Raw genomic sequence first — 13,428 nt, 5'->3', positions numbered from 1 at the left:
GAATAAGGAAAAGAACGGGGGGGGGGGGGGCAGAATTAAAATAAGACTTCCTCTCCAGAACAAAAGGGACATCATATAAATTAGTGCATGATGGAGCAAAAGAACATCCCACCCGCACTTCTAGGTTGGTTTGTTTCTAATGCCTCGCCCTTAATTTTCTAACAGCCAGAGCAAATTTTGCAACCTCGATACTAATAAATACACGATCACCTGCTAGCAGTGTATGTATCTGTGCAGGGTGGGAAGGGCATGTCTGACCAGGTGTTTATTCCAAATGTTTGAGGGGCACAGACATTTCCCCAATGCTGTTTCCTTGACAGGGAACCCTCTCGCCTTCTTCCATCCCCTCCCCCAACTGCTCCACCTACATGCCGAAGGCATGTTGAGAAGGTGGGGGGGGGAGGTCCCCTGCCCCATACCTGCTGTATAGCTGGTGTGGGGGCATTTCTCTACAGGCAACATTTCTCTCCAAGCTAGAAGCTGTGGCAGTGGCTGGCCGGCTGTGCAGAAGGGCGTTAGGTCCCTTGCTTGGGAATTCTTTCTCATTTACACATCCTGGCACAGCACAGAGCAAATATTGATCTGCGGTTAAATATTGAATAAACGTGTTTACTCACCTCCTCCCTCCTGCAGGGCCTGGCAAGCCCCGCTAATGAGCTGCACCAGAGGGAGTATTCTATGTCCCCAGCGCTGGGGTGCAGCCAAGCCTCCTCTGGAAATGGACTGGCAATGGGTGATCGCTAAAAAGGCAACATTGCTAGACCTTTTGGGGGACCTGAGGCGGCTTCCACGTTCCTTTGCGTTCTGAATATGGGCCTTCCCTTTTCCCGAAGGGAGTCTTGCTCACTGTACGCTGGAGCTCAGTCTGCCCTACAAAAAAACAAACAAGCCACTCTCCCTAACAAGTCCCTACCCAAGGACCTGTTTCTTCTGCACCAGAAGACGGAGGGACCGTGGCCACTGTTCATGGCAACTACATCTCTGATTTTGTGGGTGCCTGTGTGGTAATCTGGGGCACTGTCTGGAAATAAGATACATTTGCCACTTTAGAAGAAGATTTTAGTAAGTTGGCAGCCCTACTAAGCAGGAGCTCTAGGGTCAACTTGTGCATTTGGCAACCTAATGGCAAATTAATGTTTGTTAGAGACATTTGCTCTTAAGATATATATCGTATATAATTAATAAATAAATAAATAAAACAAGAATCACACAGCATGGGGAGGGAAGGCCTGGGCCAGGAACCAAAGGAAATATCTACCGCAAAATCGGGGGAGAAGGACTAACCCCACCTAGCTCATTATGATTCATTGGCTGGTACCTCAGGTTACAAACGCTTCAGGTTACAAACTCTGCTAACCCAGAAATAGTACCTCGAGTTAAGAACTTTGCTTCAGGATGAGGACAGAAATCGTGCGGTGGCAGCGCGGTGGCAGCAGGAGGCCCCATTAGCTAAAGTGGTGCTTCAGGTTAAGAACAGTTTCAGGTTAAGAACGGACTTCCGGAACAAATTAAGTTCTTAACCAGAGGTACCACTGTGTGTGTGTGTGTGTGTGTATACACGAAAAAGTAAAACATCCCACTTGACTCACTAGTGTCCAAAAGCTGCTTTTCTAAATGTTGCCCAAAAGTGGCTTGCAGGAAAGTATGTCTATAAAATATATCAATTGCTTTATTTAAAAAAAAGCATCCAAAAGGAACCAGATGAAAATTCCCCCAATAGGCTAACTGCTTTGTTCAATGCGCCAAAGTACGGAAAGGCTCTGACCTAGTTAAGTCCTAGAGGCCTTAGATTCCCTCAGCAGGCCCAAGATGGCAGAGGGGGCCTGGGTCAGCTGTGAGGGAATAAAGGACGTCTTGACCCCAGACAAGGGTCTCCTTTCCCTGCTGCTAGCTGCCCCCTCTCACAGAGGCTGACTTGTTTTGACCCAACACCCACACAAACACGAACCATCACTTCACCCAAAATATGGTGGCTCGTTCTTGAGGCAAGCCCTCAAAAATAGCTGTACGCCACAGGCAGATACCAAAGGAGCCACAGCCACATGCAGAGCAGACTACACCCATTTGGTCTTCTTGGCTGTGTATGCACCATATATTTGAAGCACATTATCTCCACCGCCACCTAAAGGAATCCCAGTAACACCATAGTTTGTTAGGCATGCTGAGAATAGCAGTTCTGTGGGGGTAAATGACAAATCCCCAAGATTCTTTGGGCCAGGGTGAGGAGGTGTGCTTCAAATGCACAGTGTGTGCAGAGTATGGGAAATGGGGGATCTCTGCAATATTGAGAGGGGATGGAGGGAAGGGGTCAGTCGCAGCTGAGAAACTGGGGCCCATGGCAGTGGCCTTTGCCCTTTGTAGTGCATAGCATGAGGGGCGAGGGCAGGCGAGAATTGCCTTGGGGCCAGTGCTGCCCATTTCACTACTATCATCTCCTTGCCTGCAGGATTCCTGAGCACCGGGGACCAGGCTGCCAAGGGCAACTATGGGTTGCTGGACCAGATCCAGGCTCTGCGTTGGATCAGCGAAAACATTGCCTTCTTTGGCGGTGACCACTTGCGCATCACTGTCTTCGGTTCGGGCATTGGTGCCTCCTGCGTTAGCCTGCTCACGCTGTCACACCACTCCGAGGGTAAGAGACCGGCATCTTTCCAGCACCCAGTTCTGCGTTTGCCAAGTATGTGGAGTGTGTCGGGGAAGGGTTTGGAAAGAGCCTGGATGTTTCCCCATCTCCATCCTGAAATTACTGGGCTTCTCTGCCTCTCCAGCCTTGCTGACGTGAGAAGCTGTGCTTTTCACCCCTCCTTATCCTTGTGTATGGCTGTGCACAAACATGCCATATACATTTAAGGCACATGAATTCCACCCAAACCCAAGGAATCCTGGAAATTGTAGTTTGTCGAAGGTGCTGGGAGCCGTAGTTCTGAGGGGTAAGCTGCAGCTCCCAGGATTCTTTATGCACCTCCCATTGATGCATTTCCTCCTTTGGGAATGGCAGGTTCCAGGGTGCTTAGCCAGGATGTGTAGGCCTCTTTGCTCTTGTTGTTAAAGTAATTCTGAATTAATGCTCCCATAATCTTGACTGCAAAGATATACCATAGGCGTCAGCAGATCAGGCTCTACTTGTAGAGGTCTGGGTGATTTGCAAGGATTTTTGACTCCTAATTGTTCTAACAATATCAACCACAAAATTAGTGCCCTCCACTCAAAATGAGACTAGCAAAGAGACCTTGGGGGAAAAGGAAAAGGATTTTTGTGTGGAAATTTTTAATGTTCTGTCCAGAGTGGTGGGGGAAACCCAGCCGGATAGTAGAAATAATAATAATAATAATAATAATAATAATAATAATAATAATAATAATAATAATAAATAATAATACAGTGGCCTTTGCTCAGTCCTGGTGCTCAGAACAAAACCCCGTTTTTAACCCAGCAAGTGCTGAGAGGCACCATGCCCTTAAGTGTGTGTCTCTTGTACCTTGATCCAGATCTTAGAGATCTAAGTAAAATGCAAAGTAGATTCAGGAAAGGAGGAGTGGCGCATGGTAACAAAGGCTTCTGAAAGTGCACTGAGGGATCAGGAAGTGCCTAAGCTGCTCCTCTGCTTTCCTGGAAACAGGTAAATGAAATTAACAAGCAATCTACAGTGGTATCTCGGGTTACAGACGCCTCAGGTTACAGACTCCGCTAACCCAGAAATAGTACCTTGGGTTAAGAACTTTGCTTCAGGATGAGAATAGAAATCATGCAGCAGGAGGCCCCATTAGCTAAAGTGGTGCTTCAGGTTAAGAACAGCATAGGTACAACAGTGCAAATCCACATATATGTGTGAGAGGCAGAGGGCAGACAAAGTATTTCTTCGTGCAGGGGCGTAGCCAGGATCAAAACTAGGGGGGGGGCAAGCCATGGCTGTTCAGGGGCGGGGCCAAGGCACGGAAGGGGAGGGGCCACGAAGTGGGCGGGGCTAAAGGGCCAGCGGGCCTGATGACATCGTGGCGGTGGCAGCAGCGGCCACCTTGTGCTTCTGGGGCTGGTAGCGTTGGCAGCTACCCTGCTTGGCTGGAGAGGACGGGAGGGTCGGGCAGGCGAGAGGGGGTGGCAGGGCGGGCGAGGGCGAGGCAAGACACGGCTGCAGCCACGACGGCTCCGAGGCGTTGCTGCATATCAGCTTAATATTTCAACCATGGTTCAAGCCCCACCTTAGGAAAAAAATCCTGCATTGCAGGGGGTTGGACTAGATGACCCTTGTGGTCCCTTCCGACTACAATTCTATGATTCTATTGATATATTACCATAGCATATGCATCATTCTGCTTTCTTGAATTGTCCTACTCCTAGGCATAGCATCCAACTCCTAGAGGCCTAGGTGCCCCCCCCCCCCAATTACTGGTAAATACCGTATTTGAAAGAGTCATCCCCCCATGTTGATGGGCTTTCTATGTGGGGCTTATCTGCCTCCCCCCGTATTTTATTAAGGATGGAAGAGGGAGGGAAGGAAGGAAGAAATAGAGAGAGAGATAACTCATATTTGTGGGTGTCTCTGGATGACGCTGTGATGCTGGAACTCTGCAGCAAGAGGACGGGAGGGTCGGGCAGGCGAGAGGGGGTGGCAGGGCGGGCGAGGGCGAGGCAAGGCATGGCCGCAGCCACGACGGTTCCGAGGCGTTGCTGCATATCAGCATAATATTTCAACCATGGTTCAAGCCCCACCTTAGGAAAAAAATCCTGCATTGCAGCGGGTTGGACTAGATGACCCTTGTGGTCCCTTCCGACTACAATTCTATGATTCTATTGATATATTACCATACCATATGCATCGTTCTGCTTTCTTGAATTGTCCTACTCCTAGGCATAGCAGCCAACTCCTAGAGGCCTAGGTGCCTTTCCCCCTCCCAATTACTGGTAAATACCGTATTTGAAAGAGTCATCCCCCCATGTTGATGGGCTTTCTATGTGGGGCTTATCTGCCCCCCCCGTATTTTATTAAGGATGGAAGAGGGAGGGAAGGAAGGAAGAAATAGAGAGAGGGATAACTCATATTTGTGGGTGCCTCTGGGTGACGCTGTGATGCTGGAACTCTGCATGTACAGGAGCCTTGTAAGCAGCTTTCTCTCTGCTTGATTTACAGCAGGCACGTCCAACAGGTAGATTGTGATCTACCAGTAGATCACTGGATGTCTGTGGTAGATCACTGGTAGGTCACTGGCACCCCTAAAAAAAGCTCACCCAAAATTTTCCTCCTCCCTCAAAAAAGTTGAACTATGACCTGAAGCCCTAAACAAAAATGGGCCTCCCTCCTTCCTAAAAGAAGCTCAACAAGTTTGACCTAAACCCCAAAAAACAGGGCTTCCCTTCCTTTAAAAAAAACTCAACAGCTTTGACCTGAACCCCCCAAAAGGGGGTAGATCACCCCCAGTTTTAAACTCTGAGTAGATCAGAGTCTCTTGGGAGGTGGCCACCCCGATTTACAGTATACAGATGCAGGAGGAGGGGCAGACTGGAACACCAATGCTTTTTATAAACATCACTGTGTCTGTCAAAGCTACAGCCTCCCCCCTTTCTTATTCACTTCTTTTTAGCCTTGCAGAGCCACCTTAGTCAAATTGAATCCTCTGAGTCTGCACCCTCATTAAATCGCCAATAGAACTCTTAATGCTCCTGAATGCTCATTAACAACTCCCACTTAAGAACAATAGGGTGAAATGGTCAGCTATCGAATCTTGCCTGGGGATATATGCTCCATTGTCTTAACTGCTTAACTACTGGTAGCCACTTTGCTTTATTTATTTGATGTGTTTTTGTTACTGCTGTGTCCCCCCCCCCCACAAGCGGAGACTTAGCTGCTCTTGCTAAAGCAAAGCCCTTTCCACTTCAGTTTTTGGAGGGGAAAAGTGCTGGTTATGGTCTGTAAAATACATTATTTTTTTTGCTTCTAGGGGGGGGGCAGCTGCCCCCTCCTGCCCCCCCTGCCTACACCCATGCACTGACATGCATGGCGTGGGGGGGGGGTTTGGAATGTGCTCCCCACACAAAATGGTCGTTATCTGTAATAAAAATAAATAAGGTTACAGGTAGGTAGCCGTGTTGGTCTGGGTCGAAGTAAAATAAAAAAATTCCTTCAGTAGCACCTTAAAGACCAACTAAGTTTTTATTTTGGTATAAGCTTTCGTGTGCATGTGCACCCTCCCCTCCAAGACTATCCCCACGCAGCTCAGGCCACGAGGAAAGCCATGCATAGGGAGCAAGACACTAGGAGATACATGGCCCAAAATTCCCTGCATCTTCATTAACTCCAGATGTTTCGAGGGAGCCAAATTGTAGGTGAAAGGGAGAGGCGCATTGGCGCAAAATTACCCACAACCCACCACACACTTCGGTACGATTTCATTGCCCACTTTGCAGTCGGCCATGCAGATAGGCTGAAAATAAACTTGCCCCCTCCCATCCCGATTCAAATTATAGTTTGGAGCCTGAGGGTGTTGTTGGAGAAATGCTTGCCTGCCTACCAAGGAGAGCCTTCATGAAAGCCAAAGCCACAGAGGCAATTGGCAGTTCTCAAGGGGTACAGCTGCAAAATTGCTGGCATGGGAAGTGAGATGTTCCTTCCTCCCCACCCTGCACACATCTAGTATTGCACAAACCACTGAGACTTTTGTCACGAGGCAGGATTTGCTCACTAACAAAATAATTGTTTTCTAAAAAACTAACATGTTGCTTTTAAAGAATTCGTTGATCGGTAAACTCTGTGTATTTTTTCCCCATGTAGCTCAAAACAGCAGTTGGGAAGGAAGGAGGGAGAGGGAAATGTTTATTTCCTTTAATTATAAATGTTTACAACCCACTTACTTGAGTGGCCACATTATTAAGGGCTAAAGGGTATGAAAAATATTGTGGGATTGATTTTTTTTTTGGGGGGGGGTAATGTTATAAGGCACTAAATCAGTTTCTAACACACTTTTAAGTTTGAAATACACTATGGGTTCTGACCTACCCCAAGTAGACCCTTTGACATTAATGGACCTAAGTAAGTTGCAATCATTCGTTCCAATGGGTCAACTCTGAATAGGACTAGCATTGGATACAACTTGTTTTTTGTTTTATTTAAAAAAGACACATGATGGCATTTAGCACATTTGCCCTCACAGCACCCCTGCAGTGTAGGCCAGTGTTTAGACCATGTGTCCTTTATTTACTTAAAATGAAAGATCAGCACGAGACAGCCAAATGACCTGTGCAAAACATTGTCAGCAGCAAAAGGAATCTGGTACTGTTGTACGGATGGGAAGCTGAGGCTGAGGGCAAATGCTTGGCCACCATGGACTCTGAGCTCAGGGCAGAATGATGGGTAGCTGGAGATAGAGAAAGACTAGGGTCACATCAGCCAGGATTCTCCTAAGGGCATACTACTACAGTGAGGTTGTTACCCCCTGGCATCTGTGCACAGAAACCCTGGGAACGAGTAAAAGCCCAGTTCTCTTTTAGACCAGCAATGTGATGCTTATGATTCTAGTCTTTTTTCGGAAGGCAGGAAGCAGTAATGCAATTAAGCACTTTCAAACTCTGGACTTAATGGTCTTACGGAACACCTCCACCTGTAGGTGACATCTCCCCTCTTTGCTTTATTTAAAATGTGCTATGCCAGTCCTAGCTGCATTTAGGGGGCCCTCAGGCTCATTGTCCTGAGTGCGGTCCTGGCAGCACCAAGGGAGAACCTAGGAGCTGCATTTTACCAGGGCAGGTAATTTGCCCATCTATTATGTATTTCTTGCACTGACTGGCAGCTGCTGCCAAGGGTCAAGCAGAGGTATAATATCTTCTGCTTCCATTTTCTTTTTTAACTGGAGATGCCAGGGATTGAACCTCAGATCTGGGTGCAAAGCAGTGGGCAGTGTGTCAAAGAATTCTAGCCTCCTTTTTCTATATATATTTTAAAGCTTTTCTACCCCACTTGCCTGCTGAGGAGTTCTGGAGGACTTGAAAGCTTGGCACATTTTTATGAGTTTTAAAATGTATTTTTTGCTTATGTCTTGATAGCTTTGTCTCATTCATTTAACATGGCTGCAAAGTGGGAGCTTGGAAAACTGACCTGATGTCCCCCCCCCCACCTCTCCAGTTGTTTGACGCGCACGATCTATACACGGGAGACAATTTTCCCCAGGTACTGAATACCCTTGCAGCTATAAACAAGGCTACAGAAGGTAAGAAAAAGGGGGAAATCGTTGAACTGAATGAAATGTTTGCCATGGTAATGGACTGATGAATTTAAACACACTATTGAAATTGTACAATTGGTTAAAAAAAATGAAACTAAGAATCCAACAAAACATTTGTCCTAATCTGCACTGAAGGCAGATAATTATTATTATTTTTTGCAATCTCCATAATATGGGAAGAAGCATTCCTGAAGCAAAACAATTCCAAATCTGCAGAAGATCTTCCTAGCAGGGTTCTACATAGGGGGAGAATCAGTTCCTCTCTCTGCACTCATTACACAAGTTACAAAGCAAAAGAACCTGATCAACATACTCTGTTGCTGCAGCTACGCACAGAAAAGGACATTCATTGACCAGGATATTATTAAATCATTTGTTTATCAATGCAGAGAGTAGCACATGCATGCTCTCCTCGATTTGGAGACAGTCAGTTTATGCATGTATGAAGCTCTAACAATTCCGTAATTTAGGATATTATTAAGGAGTAATGGAGAACAAAATTCATCAGTTGCAGTTCCCAGATACTGTCTATCTAAGCCCATCTATTTCTGTGATAATAAGAGAATTAGGCCTTCTTTCAACTGCAATGGTCCACACACCCAAAAGCGTTTTCTCCATATGCCTTTTCTGCTGAATGTCTCGACCAGAAGCATCTCCCAGCCCCCATCATTGCAGCGTTTGCACTTCCCCATTGGTAGTTTCAGGGTGAGATCCAATTTCGCTTCCTCAGGTGCAAAGCAGGCAATGTCCCTTGTGCCTTTAAAGAGGTGTGGCCAGTTTGCTGAAGCAGCCTGTCAGTGCAGAAGTGAGAAAGCGCAGCATCTTTTTTCTCTACAGCGCAACTGCTTCATGTGCAACTGAGTTCTTTCTTTTGTTTTGAAGAAGCAGGAGCAATCAGAACACGGACACACAAACATCCTCCTTGTTGTGTATTGATTCAAAGGATTTTATATCTGTACTAGCTGACCCGGCCACGCATTGCTGTGGTTCTTTCCTGTGATCCCCCACCCCCGTCCCGATCCATGACGTATCTGCCCCTCCTCCCTCCACCCGGCTCATCCCTGTGTTTTGGTAGGATACCCTTCCCTCTGTTGTCCCTGGGGAGTGTTGGCCCCTCCCCCCTGTATCTCCATACCTTGGCCCCCACCCTTCGAAAAGGAACTGTCAGCTTCTAGGTTCTATTTCCCAGCATGCACTTCTGTCTGAGTCTTCTGTTGTCCCTGGGGAGTGTTGGCCCCTACCCCTGGTATCTTCCTACATTGGCCCCCACCCTTGGAGAAGGAGCTGTCAGGTTCTGGGTTCCATTTCCCAGTATTTACTTTTGTCTGAGCCCTCTGTTGTCCCCTCCCCCCTGTATCTCCATACATTGGCCCCTGCACACGCATCATGAACATTTCTATATATTTAGATTAAGGATCAGGGGTGATGATGCGCCCTGGAACGCAGAGAACTACTTTTAAAATCCCGATGGGGGGGGGTCAAATAGTGAAGCCCCACAGCCCCGTAGCGACAGACAGGCCCAGAAAGAAGGGGGGATCATATGGGCCACTTGGCGCGGGCCTCCGAATCCAAAGGGGGCCTCGGTCAGCATATTCAGAATCAGTAAAATGAAAAAAGTAACAAAAGGATTAAAAACAGGGCCACATTATCCACCTGGCCCGGGCCTCTGCCTGGCCCTGCAAGGGCCTGGCAACAGAAGGCGTGTTCTGAAGCACCCGAGTTGTTCAGTTCCATAAAAAACCCAGGAAGTCGCAAGGGGGGAAGGTAGGGGGTTGTAAATCGATTGTAAATGTTACTAGAGAACTGTCTCCAGCATATTATGTCAAGAGAGCTGAAATCACGAACCCCACGTCACAATACTCCTGCAGTGGTACAGCCTTGGAGAAGCTCCGCCACCTAATTGTTGTTTGTCTGAGCCCTCAACACAAACCAGCATAGAATTTGCATATGCTAACATAGATATATAAGAGGTTATATGCATTGTTATTCATACACGAAGGAGACCCATTGAAATTAATGGACACTAGTAACTTAGGTTCATTAATTTCAATTATTTTTACTCGTGAGTAACAAAAAGAGGGTCCCCAAATATGAATACCAAAAGCAAAAGAAAGGATATAATGGAATCATAGAATTGTGGAGTTGGAAGTGACTATAATGGTCACCTAGTTCAACCCGCTAAATAATAAATAATGATTATTTAAACATGCACTTGGAGTATATGCATATTCAAATAGTCATTATTTTTGAAATCCTTTCATTGTATCTTGAATTCCTGTGACCTTGTATTTTTGTTCTCTGCTCTGAGTAAAACATAGTGGCATACAGCCATGTAAAGTAAAGGTAAAGGGACCCCTGACCATTAGGTCCAGTCGTGACCGACTCTGGGGTTGCACGCTCATCTCGCATTATTGGCCGAGGGAGCTGGCGTATAGCTTCCAGGTCATGTGGCCAGCATAACAAAGCCGCTTCTGGCAAACCAGAGCAGCACATGGAAACGCCGTTTACCTTCCCGCTGTAGCGGTTCCTATTGATCTACTTGCATTTTGACGTGCTTTCGAACTGCTAGGTTGGCAGGAGCTGGGACCAAGCAACGGGAGCTCACCCCGTCGCAGGGATCCGAACCGCCGACCTTCTGATCAGCAAGCCCTAGGCTCAGTGGTTTAACCACAGCGCCACCTGGGTCCCATATGTGTGTAATTATATTACTAGCAAAACAGTGCAATTTTGAAAGGGTCATTTTGATACCAGGTGGTGCCTTATGATATCCAAATATACCCCCACTGCATCTTCAGACGTGTCCAAACCAGTGAAGCTTGGAATGGTTTGGTCCGCCACCTTGATTCAAAATGGTGTCTAGTGGTATTCAAATGTAGACAGAAACCTGCTCCCCCCATGTTGGGCAACATTATCAAAATGTGCATGCTGAACTTCACAAGAAGATAATGTCTTTATCTCAGCAGTGAGAGCTAGCAACTTATGATGAAGCCATGCATAAGTAATGTTAGGTGCTGCCCTTCCCCAGTTATACCGGTAGATGTGTCCAGGAGAGGATCAGGTATCCTGTTCTGGGCAGAGTTCACAGAGAGAACTGGGAAAGCAAAGTGAGAGTTCAAGCAAGGAACTAGACCCATGGAGACCTCTGGCTAGATCTGTATGACCAAGAGAAGTAGACCAGCAAAATGCTAGAGCCAACTGAAGGTTATGCCTGGGGATATCAATGGCCATTGGATGAGCTACTGGGGTCCCAACTGAGGGTTCCAACAGGGTGGTGTCTTCTGGAGGTAATTCTGCCCCCGGGACTTCCTTGTCTCCTCCTCTTCATCACAGAGGATCTGTCTTCTGGGGTTTGACACCATGCTGGTAAGAAATAATAAAAAGGGGAAGAAATAATTAGGCCCCCTAATAATTAGGGTTGGTGATAGAGCATCTGCTTTGCCTGCAGAAGGTCCCAGGTTCAACTGGGGCATGTCCATAGACCTGGGCATGTCCCTGCCTCAGATGCTCCAGAGTTGCTGCCAACTGGTGCAGATGCTACGCCAAATGGTCCAATGGTCCAATTTGGAATAAGGCAGCTTCGTATGTGGTACTAAGGCTCAATGTTAGAATATTTGCATTGCATTCAGAAAGGCCCAGGTTCGATCCCCTGGGGCATCTAGGTCGGACTGGGAATGTCCCCTGTCTCAAATGCTTGAGAGCAGCTGCCAGCCAGTGTAGTCAATACAGAGCTAGACGGACCCATGGTCTGTAAGGCAGCTTCCTGTGTTCCCATGAAACAACACGCTGGCAGCCCTTGAGCAGCAGGAACCGTGCAAGGTTGCATCATCTTTTGCCCTCCAACGGCAAGCTATCCTTGGCAGCATGCCACCCTGGAGGGAAAATAACGTGGGCTGTGAACGTGATGCATCTTCAGCAAGCAGCTTCCTTGGAGCGCACGATGTAAGCTCAGTATTTTGATCTTTCAGGATTTGCCTTTGAATCCGAGGGGGGAAATGAAACTCCAGAGTGTTGCATTGCATAGAATGTGATAGCAAGATTCGGGGGGGGGGGGAGTATATGGCACTGATGTGTTGTGGGGAGGGTTGCCTTCCAGTCAGTGGAAGGAAGACGGCAGTGCAAGGGGGGTGGGTTGGAAACAGAACCCCTCCATCTGCGATCCCTCCCACTTCTCCTCAAACAGCTGTGGTGACTTGCATCAAATGTCAGTGTGTTTTTCAGCCGTGTGCAGAGTGTGGGTTTTGCATACAATCCGTTGTTCTGCCAAAATCCAGGGTCCTGTTCGGCAAGCAAATCATGCAGAGCAGTGAGTAATTCGACCTGCTCTCTGCGGAATAAACCCTTCCCTTCCCTCCCCTGATCTTGGAAATGGCTTGCAACAAAATTGCTCTCCATAGGAGAGGCCCCTGGGCAGTTTAGCATAGTTGCAGCAAGGGCAAGAGCAGGGAGGTACAGATCAGGGTTTTCTCCTTCCACCCCCAGCCCACCCCCCAGCCCACCTAGCCAAGCAATCTACCACTTTGAGGTGTGAGCACATGCCCCGTCTTATGTGGGAACAAGTCTGCACTTTGCTATAGGTCAGAGGAAGAGTGTATGTTTTGAACGCCAAAGGTCCATCTCCAAGTAGGGCTGCAGGTATCTTCATCTGAAATCCTGGAAGGTGCTGCAAGCCATTTGTAGTGTTTCTCAAGCTTGGGTTGGACTACAGCTTCCATCATCCCTAGCTAGCAGGACCAGTGGTCGGAGATGATGGGAGTTGCAGTCCAACAACAGCTGGAGACCCAAGTTTGAGAAGTACTTCCATGGTGTAGAGTCCCTACTCAGCTAGATGGACCCATGGTCTGATTCAGGATAGGACAGTTTCCGATGTTCCTATGACATACTGTAGAGCTGCAGGTCAGTGGTAGAGTCTTGCATGCAGAAGGAGGAGTTGGAGAGAGTTCCTGCCTAAAACCCTTGAGAGTTGCTGTCAGTCCATGTGAAACATTACTGAGATAGGTGAACCAAAAGTTCCATGACCCTACAAACTTTTTATTAAGAGATTTCCGATCAGTGCAAGGAGAATTTAAGCAGTCAGACTTACTGAAAGAAAACAAGACAAAGACCATAGGGTTTGTATCCAGTGCTAGTCCTACTCAGAGGAGGCCTGCTGAAGTTAATGGAGATGAGTAACTTGGGTTCATTCATCTCAGATGCTCCAGGGCTGCATGCAACCCTA

At 47.4% G+C, this 13,428-nt stretch overlaps 1 protein-coding gene across 3 annotated transcripts in view; it reads left to right on the top strand.

Moving 5' to 3' along the window:
• The first annotated feature begins 2,520 nt into the window (after positions 1 to 2,520).
• The window catches only part of ARHGEF6 (Rac/Cdc42 guanine nucleotide exchange factor 6), a 129,517-nt gene continuing 118,609 nt past the window's right edge, over positions 2,521 to 13,428 (top strand). For all 3 annotated transcript variants that reach the window (XM_060270030.1, XM_060270031.1, XM_060270029.1), the window contains exons 1-2: positions 2,521 to 2,632; positions 8,035 to 8,198. In XM_060270030.1, the coding sequence (XP_060126013.1) occupies positions 8,090 to 8,198 (109 nt within the window). In that variant the 5' untranslated portion in view covers positions 2,521 to 2,632; positions 8,035 to 8,089. The remainder of the gene's footprint in view (positions 2,633 to 8,034; positions 8,199 to 13,428) is intronic.

Source organism: Zootoca vivipara, chromosome W, assembly GCF_963506605.1.
Source record: "Zootoca vivipara chromosome W, rZooViv1.1, whole genome shotgun sequence".
Taxonomy (NCBI): domain Eukaryota; kingdom Metazoa; phylum Chordata; class Lepidosauria; order Squamata; family Lacertidae; genus Zootoca; species Zootoca vivipara.
This window is presented reverse-complemented; position numbering and strand designations above follow the sequence as displayed.